The sequence below is a fragment of the Micropterus dolomieu genome, linkage group LG03 (genome assembly GCF_021292245.1).
Source record: "Micropterus dolomieu isolate WLL.071019.BEF.003 ecotype Adirondacks linkage group LG03, ASM2129224v1, whole genome shotgun sequence".
NCBI classification, from domain to species: Eukaryota; Metazoa; Chordata; class Actinopteri; order Centrarchiformes; family Centrarchidae; genus Micropterus; species Micropterus dolomieu.
This window is the reverse complement of record NC_060152.1, coordinates 4,428,472-4,447,510: the sequence shown is the minus strand read 5'-3', so window position 1 is coordinate 4,447,510 and position 19,039 is coordinate 4,428,472. Positions and strand designations below refer to the sequence as shown.

The following is a 19,039-nucleotide window of genomic DNA, read 5'->3' as shown; positions in this document are numbered from 1 at the left end:
AACCACGTTAGAGCTGTCACAAGCAGAGCTGAAATTGGATTAGTGTCACCCGTGATAAGGCAAAGGGGTGAAAGAGGGAAGAGGAGAAAATTGGAAGAAAGGAAACGGCTATTTCACCACCACTACTTCCCTCTCCACCTCCACCATAATTTCATTTCAAATTCCAGGCACTGAATGCATAAACGCACTGCCATGCAGTTATGGAGCCGGCTGAAGTTAATGGAATATTTATATGCCGACTGTGGCACCCTGAATTTCCTTTCTTTTCCCAACAACATGCAACCCCCCCGCCCCCCCATCTCTCGTTCTAGAATTGCATTTGTTAGGATTTGACACTATTTTTACACCTCCAACAGCAATGTATTTCCATCGGCTGCAGTTAAGAGGGCCTGTAGAGAGACAGAGTGAATGTGAGCAACTTTTGGTCAGGTGATATTAGCCTCACTGGACTGTACCATGCAGAAATCATGGCCAAGGAGTAACAACAGACAACCCCTCATCACATACTTTTTAAACAGCTGTGGAAGATTCAATTTATGCTAATGCAGAGAGACACACAGAGGGAAGACACAGCTGTACCCATGCATGTGACCAGGAGCGGCGGGTGCACTTTTGACACTGTAGGTGAAAAACAATTATGCTGCCCCCCTATTTGCAACATACCATACCAGCAACAAAATAAATAAAATATATAGGCTTTTTGTAGATCCATATACATATAATGCACCAAACAAGTCTGCATTAATAACTCCAATATGGTTCCAAATACCATACAGCACAGTCATGACAACACGTATACATATTGTCCAAATAATCCAATTTCAGCTCATCAAACAAAATAATACCAGTGCAAATCTCTTCTTTATACCACTTTCATGTGCGCAAGAACCGTAACAACAACAATCTGGGCTGATATCGCCTAAATGTTGCATTAAATAATGATGGATGGAATAATTGAAGGCTGGAGAGAGCCAGCATCACAGGAGAGCAGGTCTATATAGAGAAACTGAAAAGAGAAAAGAAGCAGGTGGAGTAAAAGATGTTGGGGAAAAGATAGAGATGCTGACAGGTGAAACTGAAAAGACACGGAGAGGGAAGAAGCAGCGAGGGAAGGGAGGGGGAAGAAATCCCAGAGGAGCTATAACTACAGCGAGAGAGGCCCCTGGTTGCTGCATAAAGCCACAATAAATGCCCCAACATTGTTAGCATTCAGCTAGCGTAGCATTATAGCCCAGCTCCCGGTGTGTCTATACTAAAACCAATAAGAGGGAGGTATCATGGGATTTTGCTGGAGAAATATGGCACATTCTTTTGCAGTAAGGCGGGGGTGCTGGGTGCTGATAGAAGGGATTGAGAGATAGGATGCCTGGGATACGGATAGACTCCCATTAAGTATTCAGCCATGGGGTCACAACAGTTACAGCTCCTCCACAGAGGCAGAGATTTCCATTTTGCTACATTCTAGTATTCATCCCTGTTGCTTTTGTGCAGTCACAGTCCTGCTACACCGAAGGGATTTACAATTTTATCTGGAGGGGCTGCTGGTGGTAAACAATAAGAAGCAGTTTACAGCGTGAGTTTGTCACCCAATAACTTTTGACTCAGTCGAAATGCTCAAATAACCTGTTTGTGCTGCGAGAGGATGCTTTAATAAATGTCCCATGTTTGAATAGTGAGCTCTTTTCCTGCTTTGGCGATATAAAAATGATATCAACCCCTCACATTTTGCTGGAGTTGGATAGGTCTGACTATGCATGGTTCCCTTCAGTGACCCAATACTCCCCAGAGATTGGATCTCCACTCCGTTAGGCAGACTGAGCCTTTAGCAGATGGAGGTTTAAAAAGCAGGGACTGACTGACAAACATATGAGTATGAGTGAAAAATACACCACGTTTGTTGGAGGAACAGGAAAACAGGGATGTGTGCATCTGTGTGTGTTGTATTGTTCACATCAAACAATGGGAGGGAGTAGTACCTTAGCTCCCCGTTAGCGTACAAAAACGACATGAATGGACACCTTTTCAAACGACGACACCTCTCTCTTTGTGGGAAAGAAGGAAGGCAGGGTGTAATATTGGCGGAGTGAAAGAAGATGAGTCATGTCATCTTTAATGAAAGCACCTGTGGCATCTGTTAGGAGCGGTGGTTGGCACCATCAGCACATTGTTATCTCCCCTCTGTTCCCCGGCTAAGAGGCAGCGGAGGGCCTCCCAAGCCGTCGTGTGGCACAAACGCACTAGAGGCCATTAAAGAAAGGAAGCAGCACCTGGCAAATAGGAGAACACAGGGGAGAGGAAATGGAGGGAGAAAGAAGCAAAAAGCCACACAAGAAATGGAACAGAGAGCGGCTCATTATCACTCAGAGCAGGTATTACAGGCTATGTCGGTACCTTTGGTTCCCTAGAGGAGTGTAGGTGTGACAGGGAAATCGGTGGCTGGAAAAATTAATTCTGGCTGAAAGTGTTTTCTTAATTAGATGTCTTCATGGTAGGTGAGAGCCTCCTAACCTTCCAGGTCACAATATAAATATAAAAAAGTATAAGTTTTCATTGTCCATGACCAAATCAGTTTTTTTTATGGGGGGAAATTATGTTTTGAATCAGGTATGTGTATTTTCCAAGAAGACAGACATAAAAGGCCACAAATGTCATAAAATAACAGATTGCCTGTTCTTCCTTGTCTTGACTCACCGAAAGGCCAGAGTCACACATTTCTTCTCATTTTCAAGCTCATATTCTCCAGCGGAAGATAAACGAGTCATAAATCAAGGGTGTTGTAACAGTGCCCCCTGGTGGACACGATGAGAAAGATGGTAAAGATTTACCTTCAATTTGCAGATGCTCTGTATGTGACCTCACTTAGACATGGTGTAGCAATCACACTGGTTAACAGTTGTTTAATAAACCTACAGCTCTTGTTTTATTATATATGTCTGATTTTATGACGACAAATTTCTTTTTAAACACAGAAGTAGTTTCTGCAAGTCAAAACAAACACCATGACATGAGTCAGAACACCAATGTTTGTCACATTTCAACCTACACTGATCAGTGGAGGATAATGGCAGCCTTAACAGAAGACCTAAATGGTTTGAAAGGATTTATTTAGCTTCACTTCACAAAACAACAAACAATCCAAAACCTTTCAAATGCCAATCTCAACACAATGCCTGTCAGTTTAATGCGCACCTGACCGTAATTATGCAAATTTCAGATAATTAGCCAAGAAACCTGGCAGCCCTAATGAGATGTTGCAAAAGAGTACAGGCTAATTTCGGTTAATGAATCTCACATTGTGCGCTCCTGTTTACATAACACAGAAACTGCATGTCTTTTTTTAAGGGATTCCCACACAGCCACCCACTGACTAAATCTCTTTACAAATACCTTACAAATTACACCCAGTATGCCCGTTCGTACAGCCGAGCCTGAAAAACATTTTTATTTAGTCTATTATTTTCTACCTGCCAGAAACATGCCTTGGTGCTGCTATTTTGGCCCAGGTCACCTGTTGACCTGACAGGCAAGTGTCAGGGGAGAGCACACATGTCAACTGCAGGTGGAAACTCTCAGCAGGGAACGATGCTGTGGCACTGGTTGGCACAGTGGGAGCCCAGGATAACACACCACTGAGGGACTGCAGGTAAGGGAACTTCTCTTTTCACCATCACATCCTGTTTTTGGTTTAATTTAATGTGTTTTACTGTAGTTAACTGTTGGGATGGGAGCATAATTGCAGCCTGATTTCCCTGTGATGTTTTTTCAGTAGCTCATATTTCCCACAGTGGGGAAATTTTATTGTAAGTGTAGAACAAAGCAGCAGCAGACACGCAGTTTTTTAACACAAGAAATCCTTCCCTTCTGAGAATCTAGCTCTTTTCTCAGATGTAACGGAGGTTTCACGAGGTTGTGTGTGACAAAAGCATATTTCCTTCTTTCCTTCCATACATGCAGGTTGATAAAACAAAGTATGCCTTTAAATGTTCTTTTAACACAGCAATAAACCTTTACACACGCAAGCTAAATGGCTTATTTTAATCTCATGATAAGACAGTGGAAAAGGTCACAGCAAGAATGGATTTTAAGAGGTTCTCCCATCAGTGATATTCTAAAATGCTGACCATAACAAAGGTGACTCCAACCTGTATTTTGGATCTGTAAATGCTTCCCCTTGCCTCTCCTCAGCTAAGCAGTTAACTTCGGCATCAGTCTGGAGGTTTCCAACCCTCTGAAGATGTACGGCCTGTATTTGGAAGCAGTGAATGATTACATTAATGAATCCTATGGAGAGGATGTGTGGAGACTGATTGAGAACCGAGCAGAAATACCCCACCTCAAGTTTGTCAGACATCAGATGTACAAGTAGGTTGGTGTTTTTGTAAATCATGTTTCCCCATTATACTGTGGAGACTGTGGAGACCCAATGTGACACACACTGAGAACTGGCATAACAGCACGGCAGCCTTGCAATGCTTAGACTATTGCTCAGTTCAAATACAACACTTTGAAACCTGAAAAAAATGCATTACATTTGCTGCCAGACACATTTATGACTATGACTACTTAGGAGCATACGCATTGTAGTCTGGAGCTGGACCGCTGACTAGATGTTGTTCACTACGAAGATGCACTTCCACAAGATGAACACAATGTCATAATCAGCTGTACAATGTAGCGCAATTTAGCACAGTAGTTCAATAATTATGTATTTGTAAAGCTTGCATTGTTCACATTTTGTTCCATTCTGAGACTGTATGATGTTGTGCTGCATTTGATTTTGATTGACTGAGATTATTAAAGGTTTCACATGGTGTTGTTTCTGTTTTTGGCCATGTCTCTACTGAAAAGCCGATTTTAAAATCTCACTGGGACAGCTAAGCAGGAATAATTCAAAATAAAACGTTAATCAAAAACTTTCCTCCTCGTTCACAGTGACAACCTGATCCTGAGGTTGGCAAAGGCAGCAGGCGAGGTTCTCGGAAAGACCCATGATGAGCTGATGTACGCTTTCGGAGTCTATATGGTCAAGAGGATTGGAAACTACGGATATGAGCGGATTCTAAAGGTGATATGTTGTTTTCTTTGTGTTGTCTTTGGCTAAGAGCAGCAATAAATCCACGTCCTCCTTTCTACTCACCATCACCAACTAATAATACAGTAGTGGCTAAATGCATTGTCTGCTCATCTGGCCTTTACACTTGGCAAGTGATACAGCATGTTTGACATTTCTGAATAAATGGAATGAGAACTGGGTAGTTAGCACGGATATAGCTGAACAGAAAAAGTAAAAGCCTTCTCCTTCAAAATATTTAGAAAATTCAAAGGCAAATACATCATCTGTATTTATAGTACATATATATATGTATCTATAGTGGGGATGAAAAGTGATGCTTGGAAGGCGGGAATTGCGGTGTAGAAATGCAAAAGCAATGACTGCTTAGCACCGAAGAAACATAAAAATATATAAATAAAATAGATTATAACTACCATGTATTAGGACAACATGAAAAATATCTTGTTTACAATCTAAATATCATCACCATCCATCTTTTCTAGGTGCTGGGGCGAAATGTGCGCGACTTCATTAATGAGCTGGACAACCTGCATGAGTACTTTCGCTTCTCCTTCCCCAAGGTGCAGCCGCCAAGCTTCTGCGTGGAGGAGGAGTGCGAGACGAGCCTCACACTGCACTATCGCAGCACCCGCAAGGGCTTCACTCAGTTTGTCAAAGGTAAAAAGAAGCACAGCGAGGGAAACACTCGGTGTTACAGTTTACCGCAGTGACAGGAAACTGGGTTTGATCCCCAATCCCAGGCCTCTCAGTAGTGCAAAGTTTACATACTCACCCACAGTTTATGTGGGTTTCTGCCCAATGCATGCTGGGATAGACTCTAGACTCATGAACATGAATGTGATTAACCAGAGTACAGATCATTCAGAGTACAGAGAATAAGCAGAGAAAAACTGAAATTGTCATGCCTTTGCCTAACACAGGTTCAGATACAACATACACTGTTTAAGGACTATATCAGTATTTTTGTATATTTTATCATTTACTTCAAATTGCACATTACTATAGTGTTTAAGGTGTTTTTAATGAATTCTCATACCTCCCTGGGCCAAAGGACTACATTCATTTTAGTACAAGTCAAAATTTCCAGAGAAACTTGCTTGAGACAGACAATAGATTTTAACTTATTGTAAACCAACTTAGACATACAAGACATGAAAGAGGTTTTGACCTCATAGTTAGTTTCAAGTGTTTGAATTAAGAATAATAAATAACAGGTGAACTGGACCAATTATGCTTACACAAGCCCATTTTGACGGAATCCGTTATAAGCAAACGTTGCCCTCTGCACATGACCAGAATGTGTAATTGACTCCTGCAGGACAGCTCTCTCAAGTGGGACGGCAATTCTACAACACAGATATTGAAGTGGAAATCCTGTCTAAAGAGGAAACCGAGAAGATGACATACGTGGTATGTACTCTGGCTTCAAGTATCAGTGAGGCTGTCAAACGTCTGACCTTGACCCTGTGTCAGTTCTATCAGCATGGAAATGATGCCATCACCTCCAGGTGGAGTTCTTGTTTACACTCAGGCAGCAAGTGTTTACTGGATGGAGATAAGTGTTTATTGGGATGGGATTCAGGGTAAACTCTGAATTTACAGCTTAACAAATGTGAAATGTGCAACCTCATATTCCTGTTCACATACTGTCTAGCATGTTGTTTAAGAGTTTGTCCCATAAGCAGAAAGTCACAGTTTTTACTCCTGAAACAGCCAGCAAGTCTGTCACTAACAAATAAACCCAGAGTTGCTCTTATCATCATAACCGATTAGGTCCGATGGTATTCACATTTTTTTTATTTTGAGGCAATAAAGGGTTTAAAGGTTGTAACAAATGACTTTATTATTGTTTAGCTATTGTAACAACAAGGCTTAGGGTGAAGGCCAGATTCCACACAAGATTTTAACTGCAGACTTGATGAGTTATACCAAGTGAAAACCCACAACCTTTAATTAATGACTTGCTAACATGTGTAAAATTAGACCTGATTGCTTATTATAAGATGAGAAAGTCATTAATAAAGGGTTCTTCCATTATAATCCATCAGTTCTGCAAATCTAATTATTTACAAGTTGTAATTAAAAAGATTTTGGTACAGATGCTGTGGATCTCGCTTCTCGTTTTCAAAGAGATGTGACAGCTTAGAACCAACTGCTTATAATTGATCTATAAAGAATAAATACATTGTGTATTTAGTCTTCACGCCGAGGAGCCAAAAAGCTGCATTTTTCATTTGACCTTAGCTTACAGCTACAGTAGTAGTATAACTTGTTCTGATGAGAAAAGCTACATGTAACAAGCAATTTTAAAAAGATAGCGGACCAACAAAGGCTTTCTTTAAATGTAAGTCACAAGTGCATGAAGGTGATAACTGAGACTAACATTCAAATTCATGTTCATTTCTTATGGGCAAATAGCTGTTGCTGGACAAACAACTTTTTCCAGACAGAACAGAAAATATTGTGTTAGGATATTTTCTCAACTGGTTGCTTTTGAAATGGGCTTTAAACAGATTTCACAAGCTCTTGAAGTCTTGAAAATACATCAATGATTTTGGTTTATTGAGAAAAATATCCCAAACTGTATATTTTGTTATTCGAACAAACACAAAAATAATTGTGACTTGTATTTCAAAAGGTTCAATTAACTTCTCTACTCATCCAGGTTTATAAGATGAACTTCGACAACGCTGCCTTCAAACACCGCATGCCCCAGCAGAAGACAGCACCGAGCTACGAGAAGCTGCCGATGAAGCGAGGTATCTTTTTTGACATGTTCCCCTTCAGTGTCATCTTCCGCCGGGACATGACCATGTACCGCATCGGTGACGGCCTCAAAGAGGTCTTCTCCGACTTACAGGGCAAGAAGGTCAACGAGGAGTTTACGCTGGTCAGACCCATGCTGGAGTTCAGCTGGGATAATGTGAGTTCGTAAGAAGTGGTCCAAATATCCTTGTCATATTTATGAATGGTAAATTGCTCCTTTGACTCAAATGCCTTGCTGACTTACCAAGCCACACAAATCTTTCCGCTTACTCTCATCAGATCTACACCCATTTGAACAATGTGTTTGAGCTGTTGTCTAAAGCAGTGGTGGAGAGCAAGCAGAAGGTCAACATCCCAAAACTGAACAAGGAGGAACCAGAGGAGAAGGAAGAGAATGAGAAAGCAAAGAGGGAAGAAGAAAGAGGTACCAGTCTTTTATTTAAATTATTTCTTTCATTTCAAATGCATTATGTTGAAAGCATGTGTCACATCTTAGTCATTTATAAATGTCTGCAGTTCTTCCCCAATTTTTTGGGAGGATATTTTGAAATGAAGGAAGTATCTCATAATACTGGTTGGTGAAAGAAGCTTAGATGTGACAGCTGTTGCAATTAACACCTGCGAATAACTTGCTTTTAACAGATAAGGCTACTGAGCAGTTTATAACACAGTCACATCTGATTCTCTGTTGTCAGTTTTTCTCTGAATATGCCTCCATACATCCAATGGCCCAGAGATCAATTTGTTGTATTTTGCTAAGGATGCACCATCTCCACATTTATGCCCTTGTTAACTCACTTAACTCGCTCACTTAACACACAACCTGATTCATTCGGTCATACATCCTTTCACTGTTTCTGCTGCTGTCCTTCCATCAGAGCCGAAGGCAGTGGAGGAGATGAAGGGCACAGACCAAGAGTACAGCAGCGCTCTCACTCAATACAACAGCTCTGCCAACTCTGGAGGGGAAGATATTGAACTGCTGGCTTTCCAAACTGTCACTGGTCAGGACATTTCACACTAAAAATCAATTTCCACTTCTTGCTACTATGTTTTTTAAAGAGCCACAATCCTGTTGACCTGTCCCTTATGGTTCTTCCCAGGAAAGTGTAGTGAGACCATCTTTGAGGATATGCGTGAGCCTCCAAAGAAACCTCTCCATCTGAAGGGCCAGATGAAGTATGTCCCCCAGTGGGACTCCCTCATCTTCCTGGGGACACCCATGTAAGACCACAGCCTAGAGACTGACTATGTTTAATGGTTTTGACTTAGAACAGTAGGTTTTCATGAGTCCAATTGGTTCTTAGAAACTGGGAGCCGACCCTGGGCCAGGTCCAATTTACAGTATATTTGGGCTGAAAGGGTCAGGTAGGGTCCCGTTCTACAGTCCCCTCCAAAAGTATTGGAACGGTAAGGCAAATTCCTTTGTTTTTGTTGACATTTGGTTTTAAGATCAAAAGATGAGAATGAGACAAGAGTTCAGAATTTCAGCTCTCATTTCCTGGTATTCATATCTAGATGTGTTAAACAACTCAGGACATACCACCGTTTGTTTGAACCCACCCATTTTTCAAGTGAGCTAAACTATTGGAACATGTGACTGACAGATGTTTCTTGTTGCCCAGGTGTTGCCTTTTAGGTTGATTGTCCAAACATTAAATAGCTCTGCATGACTAGTCTAAGTTTTCATCCTTGGTTCAAAGCTATAAAGACTGCATTTCCTGTTAAAGAGGATAAACCAACATGAAGACCAGAGAGCTGTCTATGGGAGAAAAGCAAGCCATTGTCAAGCTGAGAAAAGAAGGAAAATCGACCAGAGCCATTGGACAAACATTGGAACTTCCTGAAAAAGAAAAACTACTGGTGTACTGAGCAACAGACGTCCAACAGGTCGGTCAAGGAAAACAACAGCAGTTGATGACAGAAATATGGTGAGAGCTGTGAAGAAAACCCCCAAAACTTTAGGAAGTGACATCAGCAACGAAGGCCGGATCGGGAAATCACAGCCGCAAAAGTTCTGGAACACAATCTTATGGACTGATGAGATCAAGATTAATCTCTAGCAAAGTGATGGAAAGGCCAGAGTGTGGAGAAAAAAAGGAACTGCTTATGATCCGAAGCATACAAGCTCATCTGTGAAGCATGGTGGAGGTAATGTCATGGCTTGGGCGTGCACGGCTGCATCTGGAACAGGAATATTTATTGATGATGGAACTGATGATGGTAGCAGCAGAATGAATTCAGAAGAGGACAGAAACATTTTGTCTGCCAATTTACGGAGAAATGCATTTCACCTCCTTAAGAGGAGACTGAAGGGAGAAACACCCCGAAACAAACAAGAACTGAAAGAAGCTGCGGTAAAAGCCTGGAATAGCATCACAAATGAAGAATGCAGCAGTTTGGTGATGTCGATGGGTCGCAGGCTTGAGGCTGTTATTGCAAGCATGAGTTATGCCACCTACTATTAAGATTATTTGTTTCCATTACTTTTGCTTACCTAAGAATGCTGTGGTCTAATACAAACGGTGATATGTCTGAGTTGTTTAACACATCTAGATGTAAATACGAGGAAATAAAAGAAAAAAGAACTCTTGTCTCATGCTCATCTTTTGATCTTAAACCCAAATGTCTTCAGTAAACAACAAAAACAAAGGAATTGGCCTAACCGTTCCAATACTTTTCGAGGGGACTGTATCTATTAATTTTCTGTTGCTGTCGTTTGATGTTAACGCTTACTTGACACCTAATCTGTTTCATATCCAAACATTTTCAGCAATACAGCTATAGTACTGTTACTTTCTTTGCAGGCTTACAAGTGTTAGATTTCCTTACATAAGTTTTACTGAGTAAAACACAGTAACATGTAATAATTGGAACAAAACAAAAGGTGAGAATGGTATTTTCTATGAAGAAGAGAAGCTAAAGCGTTACAGAGTGGTGAGTATGGCACAACTAGTGTATGTTGTTGTACTGATGAAATTAATGCTGTGGAAGTAGATTGGTGGTGTATGCTTAATTTATCATGTGAGCCATTACAGTACAGGTAATCTTCTTTTTTCCCCAGCCTATATTAAGGACAAGCCTTCAGTTGTTTTGTACAGACAGCAACCCACAACTATTTGAGAATTTAAGGTAATTTAAAGACTGCTCAGATGGATCAGTGTGTTAACCTGTCTGAATATAGTACTGAAAACTCAAGACACTTTTTTCACTTAATTCACATTGCAGAAAAAATTAATTTCTGTTCTCTGTCATTGCCTTTAATGTGTGTGTTGCCACCCTGTTTATTCAATACCAATTTGTTTCACTGAAATTAAGGTCACTTTCCCCACCAAATCGTATCTAATTTTGGAGACTGGATTTATGCTAATTTAGTGAATGAATACACATTCTCTTGTCTTTCTTTCCTTTTCCAGTCATTTCTTTTCCTTATTGTTACAGTATAGAGACAGTGGAGGACATGATAAAGATGGGTGTGTATGTCAATGATCTGAACCTGCATGACTCCAGCAGAGAGCTGATTTTAGCCGGGACACAACAATCGGCTGAGCTGCAGCTGGCCCTCGATCAGGTGAGGACTGAATCCTTTGTCTCCAGAGATAGAGCATCGTACAAACAAAGCAGATTCCTTTTCAACCAATCACAAACCAGCGGGCACTTTGAGGTGGTTCATATTGCTTTATAAAATGTTCATAAGACTTGTGATTCAAAGCAGAAGTCATATTATATGATACACTGAGTGCACAAAATGTAAGAACTGCCAGTTCTCTCTATGAAACAGCCTGACCAAATGAGCCCAGGTGAAAGCTCTGCTCCCCTATTGATTTCACCCATTAAATCCACTTCAGTCATGCAGAGAGAGATGTGGATTAAGAGGATTAGAGGAGGCAAAGAGGGATCTTTGAGCTTTAAGAGAGGTGCGACTGTAACTGTAGACTCTTGTGTCCCATTTTCTGATCCTCTAGGAGCAACAGAAATATGCTCAGCTGCAGGAAATCATCAAGAAACTGGATGAAGAGAAGAAAAGAGGAGATTCTTTGCTGTATGCCATGATCCCTAAAGCTGTGGCCGACCGCCTCAGGAAGGGGATCACTGCACTGGAGACATGCCAGGTACAAGATGGTGCTGTTAACAAGGATAGCGGTACTGGGAAACCACAAAATATCTGAGCATCAGGTTCTGAAAAACTGCTAAATGGAGGTCATAGATTATTTTGTGTGCAATTGAGTTCTATCCTAGTAATATGTTGCTGTGATCATAGCACCCACTTTATTATAAAGGAAGCACACTTCCTTGCAATTCATGTACTTTCTGTTCCGTTGACAAACTCCGCATGGAGTTCAGGGGCCAGCCATGCAACAGTGCCCTTAGCATGGCCGTGAACCCCACTTTTGTGAACTTCCATTTTCTCACAAGCAAAAGGACAAGTTTGCGACCAATAGATGAATTACACTAGAGTAACTACACGAAGAGTGACAGTATTGTTGAGCAACTGGTTAACAATGCTGTGCCATTTTATTTATTTATGGGTCTTTACAACATCTAAATAACATGTCAAAGTTAGAACACTTATTTCCAACACGGTCCAAGAATGTGCAAGACATAAAGGTAAACTATTGTGATTCAAGATTGTACGATGTGTAAAAGACATGTCTTTTGTGTGGGAGACCTGGGTTCGATTCCCATTGCGACACATCCACCAATGTCTCCCTGAGCAAAACACTTAACCCCTAGATGCTCTAGCATATATAGCAATTGTAAGTTGCTTTGGATAAAAGCGTCAGCTAAATGAGTAAATGTACACGTAATGTACACATGAGAAGAGTACCACAGAACAAAAAGATGTTTACTCCTCTTAGCTAAATGTGCAAAATAAAAACACAGATAAAACATAGATAAAAACATAGAAAAACAACATGCATATCAAAAGACAATAAATAATTATTTCAATAGTTGGTGGCAGTTGAGTCATTATTGTTGAAATGTAGAGCGGAACAAATAACAGCAAATGCAGTGCAAAAGCCAGCAGTTGTCGAGCAAATACATCAAATATATAAGACACATCACAAAGAAAATCTTATAAATCAAAATTACATTAAAACTAACCAATAATGAATATATATCCACACCAAACTACAACAATAACTAACATCTAATTGATGACTAAAGGAACCTGTGGCTGAGTGACCCTGAGCTAGTCACTGGCACCTCTGGTATAGGCCCCTGGTGAATACAGTGCTGTTTGCTCACATTGTAAGATTTCCATAACTTTATGTTTGACTGTATTCCAGGTCTTCCCAGATGTGACCATCCTATTCAGCGACGTGGTCAAGTTTAACGAGATCTGCATCCACATCACACCCATGCAGGTGGTGGACATGCTTAATGAGATCTACATTGTCTTTGACACACTCAGCGAGAAGCACAACGTCTACAAGGTCAGTCCTAGAAAGCAGCACAGTCTGATGTACATGGTTCAGATGCTGTGCATTCTGACAATATATTTTTGACAAGTAAAAAGCTTTTTTTTGCCTAAATTTTTTTGCCCCAGAATGTAAAAATGATAACTAATGTTCTTTACATTTGACCAGTTTCCTACAGAGTATAAAATTCCAGCAGAATTTTCCTATTTCCTAAACCTCTGAAACAGCATTTTGAACACCATGCAAAATTTAAGTAAAACCTTCTACAGTATAAGTCTAACTGTAAAGTATAAATGTACTAAAAAACAGCTGAGATTTTAAACAGTATTTTAAAATACTAACACAAAACATTCTGGTGTTTCAAATTCTGATAAAGACGTTACACGTGCACACACACCTGGAAAATGCACTGAGATAACATTGAATGCGTGCTTGCCGTGATCACTGCCTTTGGTTATGCAGTGTCAAAAAATTCAGTTTACTTTCTTATCACAATTTAGAAATAGTCACTCTCCCTTCTGTTCAGGTGGAGACAATTCGTGATGCCTACATGGTGGTGGCGGGCGTGCCCAACAAGACCACCTTTCACGCACACCATATCTGTGACATGGCCCTGGACATGCTGAGCTCCATAGACCACCTTAAAGACCCCTCTACGGGAGATAACATCCAGATCAGAGTTGGTGAGCTGTGCAGCTGTCTGGCGCTTTAGTATCTTAGCCATGAAACAGCACTCAGATTATTTTGCAATTTGGGGTTTTGCCTGTTGCTGGCCATTGTGAGGTCCCAGCTCAGCGTCAGCCAGCTGCGGTCTGTCATCAGTGCATTTGAATTGATTTAGTTTCCACATCCTTGTACTGCAGACATTACCAGTTTGGGCTTTTTATCCACTCAACCACACCTTTAAGCCCACAAAAATATAATCGTGGAATGTTGGGTCACAACAGAAAGATTTTTCCTCAACCAGAGGACCCAGGTAAAGTATACAGATCAAAACACTGATTAGTTTTTGTCACAAGGGGTAACTGTTCTAACATTTACATTTATTTATTTAGCTAACACTTTTATGCAAAGCAATTTACAATTGCTATATATGTCAGAGGTCGCACGCCTCTGGAGCAACTAGGGGTTAAGTGTCTTGCTCAGAGACACATTGGTGTCTCGCAGTGGATTCGAACCAGAGTCTCTCACATCAAAGGCACGTCTTATCCTCTGTTCCATCATGAGGCAGCTGGAAGTGAGGTCTGTGAATTGTAACAAAACATTTTAAATTAAAAGGAGCATTTAAATAGGTTGTCAGCCATAATTCCCTTCTGGAAACTGGCATTATCTGTGACAAACAAAAAAGTCATAACTGGGCATTAGAACCTATTTAACCCAACTACTCAGAGAAATGACCTGATCGACACACAAAGTGACGAGTCAGTTGTCACTGTTCTAAACATACATTCATTCTAGTCTATAAACTGTTCATTCTGATCAGGGTTTTGGGGGCTGCAGCCTATCCCAGCATGCATTGGGTATTGTTTGTAATGTTTGAATTGTAGTTTCCATTCCAAACAGGAGAAAAGTTATATTGTCTGCAGGTTGAAGTTTTGATCCTCACTACTGGTTATAATGACAAAGTTGGAACTCAAGGGTTTGGATAAATGATGGCTGTGTGCAATTTAATTCACTACTATAAATGTAAACCAGTTTTTGCCAATAGGTGCAATAACAAACATGGGTTCAGATAGTTTATGAATAAATCAGCGCATGTTTGGTTTTATAAACAGTTTTTCCTCCCTCAGGTATCCACTCAGGTATGGTGGTGGCTGGTGTGGTGGGTCTGAAGATGCCTCGCTACTGTCTATTTGGTGACACTGTGAACACAGCCTCAAGGATGGAGAGCAATGGAGTGGTGACTACACTAACATATTTAATAACTCATAACCCAGCTAAATGTTCTAAATCACCCACTGTACTAGTATAAATAACTGCAATAACATTCATGATTTCCCTCAGTCACCTCATGTAGATCACTTTAGGGTCTGTCTAATGACGCCATTGTGCATGCTGCAATTTAGTTAATGCAAAAGGCTTACTTGATTTGCTTTCCAGTGCTTACAGTAATATAAGTTAATGTCATGTTTTGTGTTCTATGATGAAAAGAAAATTAAAAAGGAAGGAGTTTTCAGGCTTAATTTCCCCACTACACATTCTCATAAAGGATGAAAACCTTGAATGAACTCTCATTTTAGAGTCCAGTAAGCAAAATGTTTTCACTTCCCTTCGATGATGTAAAAAGGTCTCAGTACAGATGGAGCTTGTATTTCAATACTCCGCTTTAGCAGTAGTTTTCTGTATGTGCGTCTGTCTGAGCAGGGCATGCAGATACATATCAGTCAGACCACCAAAGACCACCTGGAACATGAGCCCTACATCATTGAGGAGAGGGGCAAAATCTTTGTAAAGGTGAGTGGTTATTATCAACCCTGGACACATACCTTTTGCTGGTCTCAGTATTTTGGCTTTCTCATCCATCATCCACTGACTGAGAAGTACATTAATACTTTAACGTGTCAGATTTTGCCAGTCATATTGTGGTAATACTTCACCTGCCTTTGTTGGGAGAATATTACTGAAATTACTATATTGAGCCAATTCTGAGATATTTTGGACCTGCTAGTCCAAGTGTTTAAGATTTTTGATCAAAACAATGTATCTTCCAGGGTAAAGGCTACATGAAGACCTACTGGCTGAAAGGAAAGAAAGATCTATCGTTCAAGACCCCGGCAGAGCTGCGCTACAGCAGTGAACTGAAAGACTCTGAGGACAAGAGCTCTAATGGGTGAGTAGACAAAAGCAGAGCAGTCAGCACCAAATAATCACTTCTTATCTGTACACAGAGTGGACTCAGGATGCCTCCTGTTGCTTCACTCAGCGCTGTGCTTTCCCCCCCTGCAGCACCAGACAGCAAGCAAACTGAATGGTTGTTTTAGGGTCTTTTGTTTGCTTGAAGGAGTCATGCTGACCACCAAAAATAAAATTCACTCAGATGGGTCAGTGCACCCCCCCCCCCCGCCCCCCCCCCAAAAAACAATAAATAAAAAAGGCGCGGGCGAGACAAACACAGCACAAAGTCTGATATCAAGCTGTTGAGATTTATTTTTCATTAAACAAGAAATGATTCTTCCACTTAACACAATTCCACTTGTTCCCAGGGCAGTTTACCTTGTATCTAGGTTTTTTGTTGGAAAATAGGTGTCACTCTTCAAATAAAACAGAAAAAGGGGAACTGCACTAGTGCACTAGTAACATGGAAATTATACTGTTCTGGAAAAAGAAATAGTTGGAATAGCAAACCCTGAGGAAAGATTTATTTGCTTATTTGAAAATGATTATTCTAGGCTAAATTATTTGTTAAGGATTTTTCTGCAGTGTGAGAGAAGCTTCTGGCAGGAAGAGAGACTAGTGGATTTACAACTATCATCTCTGGGGCAAAAAGCAAAAATGTTTTTTTGACAGCACGATTACAAATATACTAAACCATGTTTTTTTTAATGTCTTTTGTGAATCACTGAGAAACTCTACTAACGTGTAACTGCACTAGTTCCACAAGCACCAATGCCAAACGCATGGCATCCAACCTCCACATCACCAGCAGTGAAGAGCAAGCAGAAGGGAAGCCCAGCCCCACTGATCTCCCTATGGACACCCTGCCCCCACCAGAGGCCGCTAACGAGCCCCCCGCCATTTCAACAGAGCCTCAGGAGAAGGAGAAAGCCAAAAAGACTAAGAACAACAAGGGTACCAAGTTGGATGTGCCCCAGGGAAACGCAATGCCAGAGTCTTTGCCGCCCACAGACGGGCTGGAGAACCCGGGTCCTTTACTCAACAACAAGAGAAACAGCTTCAGGCAGCAGTACACCAAGCTGCCCACCAACCTGCCCATGCGCAGCGCCGCCTGCTCCATTCTGTGAGCAGATGGTTGTAGTGTGAGATTACAAGACAACTTCAACATGTGACAAGGGTATGATGCTAAAAATATCATTGAAGTTTAACCAGGGCCAAGAAAAGCAAGCATTTCAACGTTTTCAATATTTATGGTTACTGACAATCTGCAAGCCAAGGGGCTTTGAGAGACATAGGCGTATACAACGTTTGTCAACTTAAACTGAAGACCAACACTTCAATTTTCAACTGTCCCCACTAAAGCCCACTTGTATTAAGGTAAACTTTGTGCGACATGTAAGGCTCCAAGTACTTGATAACTGAGTGTTATCTTTGCTTAACAAAAAAACCCCTCTGCACTCAAAGTCACTGAATTTAAGTATTTTGTTTCTTATTTAATTGATTCCATGCATCAAAGGATATGTCTGGTATAGAAATAGGGAAAGTAAATTTTTTTAAGATCAGTTATGTCAACACTCTGAATACTTATAATGTATAGGTTTCACAACATGGCCTCTTTAGGTTGACTGTTAAAAAAAAGGAAGTACAATGACACAAACAGCACATGCACAGAGAAACAGAGAACTTCAAAATTATACGACAGCCACGACAAATAGTTCTGATACTCTTCTGATATGCTATTTGCTGTATTATTGTACAGCTCTACAAGCCATTCATGAAGGTACTGCTATTACTAATACATGAATTCTGTTCAAATGTATAATGACAACAAATTACAAGATGTTTTGGAAAATTAAAGTGAGCCATTTTGTGACAGGGCTTACACGGTTTTTAACAGATGCGGGAGCTTCCACAGAAAAACTAATTCTATGGATGCTTCATTTAATTCACTGAGAGTAGACATCTTCAGAGGTTGTATTTTATTTTGTTTAAACTTGGAATATGGTAAATTCAATAGGCATTTGGCTAGACCTTCACCACATTGTCTGAAAGAGTTCTGGTTCTACTTACTGTATGTACCTGACTGCATTTGTTTCACTGTATGATAGCATTTATTTATATAAAACTGTATGTACAGCCACTAAAAGGGTCATGTTTTCGTTTTTTGTAATTAGGTTGACGCTCGTACTCATTTACTGGTTTTAGTGGTTGGCGGTTTCAACAAACATTGACCTGCCAGTTACAGGTGTAACCAAATAATTTATTTATTATTAAAAACATAACCTATAAATGTTTAACTGCTTGTCTTTGGACAAACTTTGCATCTCAGTTTGCATGCATGTCAAGTACCCAGCTGTGGACTACAGTAACTAAAAGCATTGGAAGAAATTAATCAATAATTAAAGTGTACCACGTAAACACCATATCCATTTGCCCTAAAATTACTGACACATAACACTGTTCTCTCCACAAAACCTATTGGGAAAATCTTTTGAAATTGCAAACCTTAAAAATCTAAATTTTGTCATGTGTTACCATTGTTGTTTGATTTACTGATTATTTATATGAATTCATCTATCGTTTAGTGAAGAAAACAGTTAAAAAATGCCTATAACAATTCCCAGGTAAAAGTACAGGAGCCCACACAGGTCCACAGAGGATGTGACTGAATGATCCTTTTTCAGTGCCATCAGTAGACACTGCAATGTCTTTGAATAGCCACTAGGAGGTTATGAAATAACTACAAGTTAATGAATAAATTAATTAGTTAATAAACAGGGACTTGGAAAAATAAGTGACTTACATTATTTTCTGGTTCCCTGAGGATGTTCACATCTAAAAAGACAAGTGCAATACAAGGGTTTCATATGTGATCATGCCATCGGGGGGTGAGGGGAGTAAATCCCCGTTAGCTGCAGACAGATCAAATTAAATATCTGGC

At 40.4% G+C, this 19,039-nt stretch overlaps 1 protein-coding gene across 3 annotated transcripts; it reads left to right on the top strand.

The window, feature by feature from the left end:
- The first annotated feature begins 2,227 nt into the window (after window positions 1-2,227).
- LOC123967627 (soluble guanylate cyclase 88E-like) lies at window positions 2,228-18,239 on the top strand. 3 transcript variants are annotated; one of them, XM_046043780.1, is made up of 18 exons: window positions 2,228-2,369; window positions 3,472-3,643; window positions 4,186-4,362; window positions 4,933-5,065; window positions 5,557-5,731; window positions 6,393-6,484; window positions 7,740-7,997; window positions 8,120-8,264; window positions 8,719-8,844; window positions 8,944-9,064; window positions 11,282-11,411; window positions 11,806-11,952; window positions 13,132-13,278; window positions 13,790-13,946; window positions 15,054-15,163; window positions 15,628-15,717; window positions 15,975-16,093; window positions 16,856-18,239. In XM_046043780.1, exons 3-18 carry the CDS (start codon window positions 4,235-4,237, stop codon window positions 17,223-17,225), a joined length of 2,448 nt encoding a protein of 815 aa, XP_045899736.1. In that variant the 5' UTR covers window positions 2,228-2,369; window positions 3,472-3,643; window positions 4,186-4,234; the 3' UTR covers window positions 17,226-18,239. The 3 variants fall into 3 exon arrangements, with proteins under 3 accessions (XP_045899736.1, XP_045899738.1, XP_045899737.1); XM_046043782.1 differs by lacking the exon at window positions 2,228-2,369 and having other exon boundaries at window positions 3,342-3,643; window positions 16,828-16,991; XM_046043781.1 differs by lacking the exon at window positions 2,228-2,369 and having other exon boundaries at window positions 3,342-3,643; window positions 16,210-16,970.
- The last annotated feature ends 800 nt before the right edge of the window (window positions 18,240-19,039 follow it).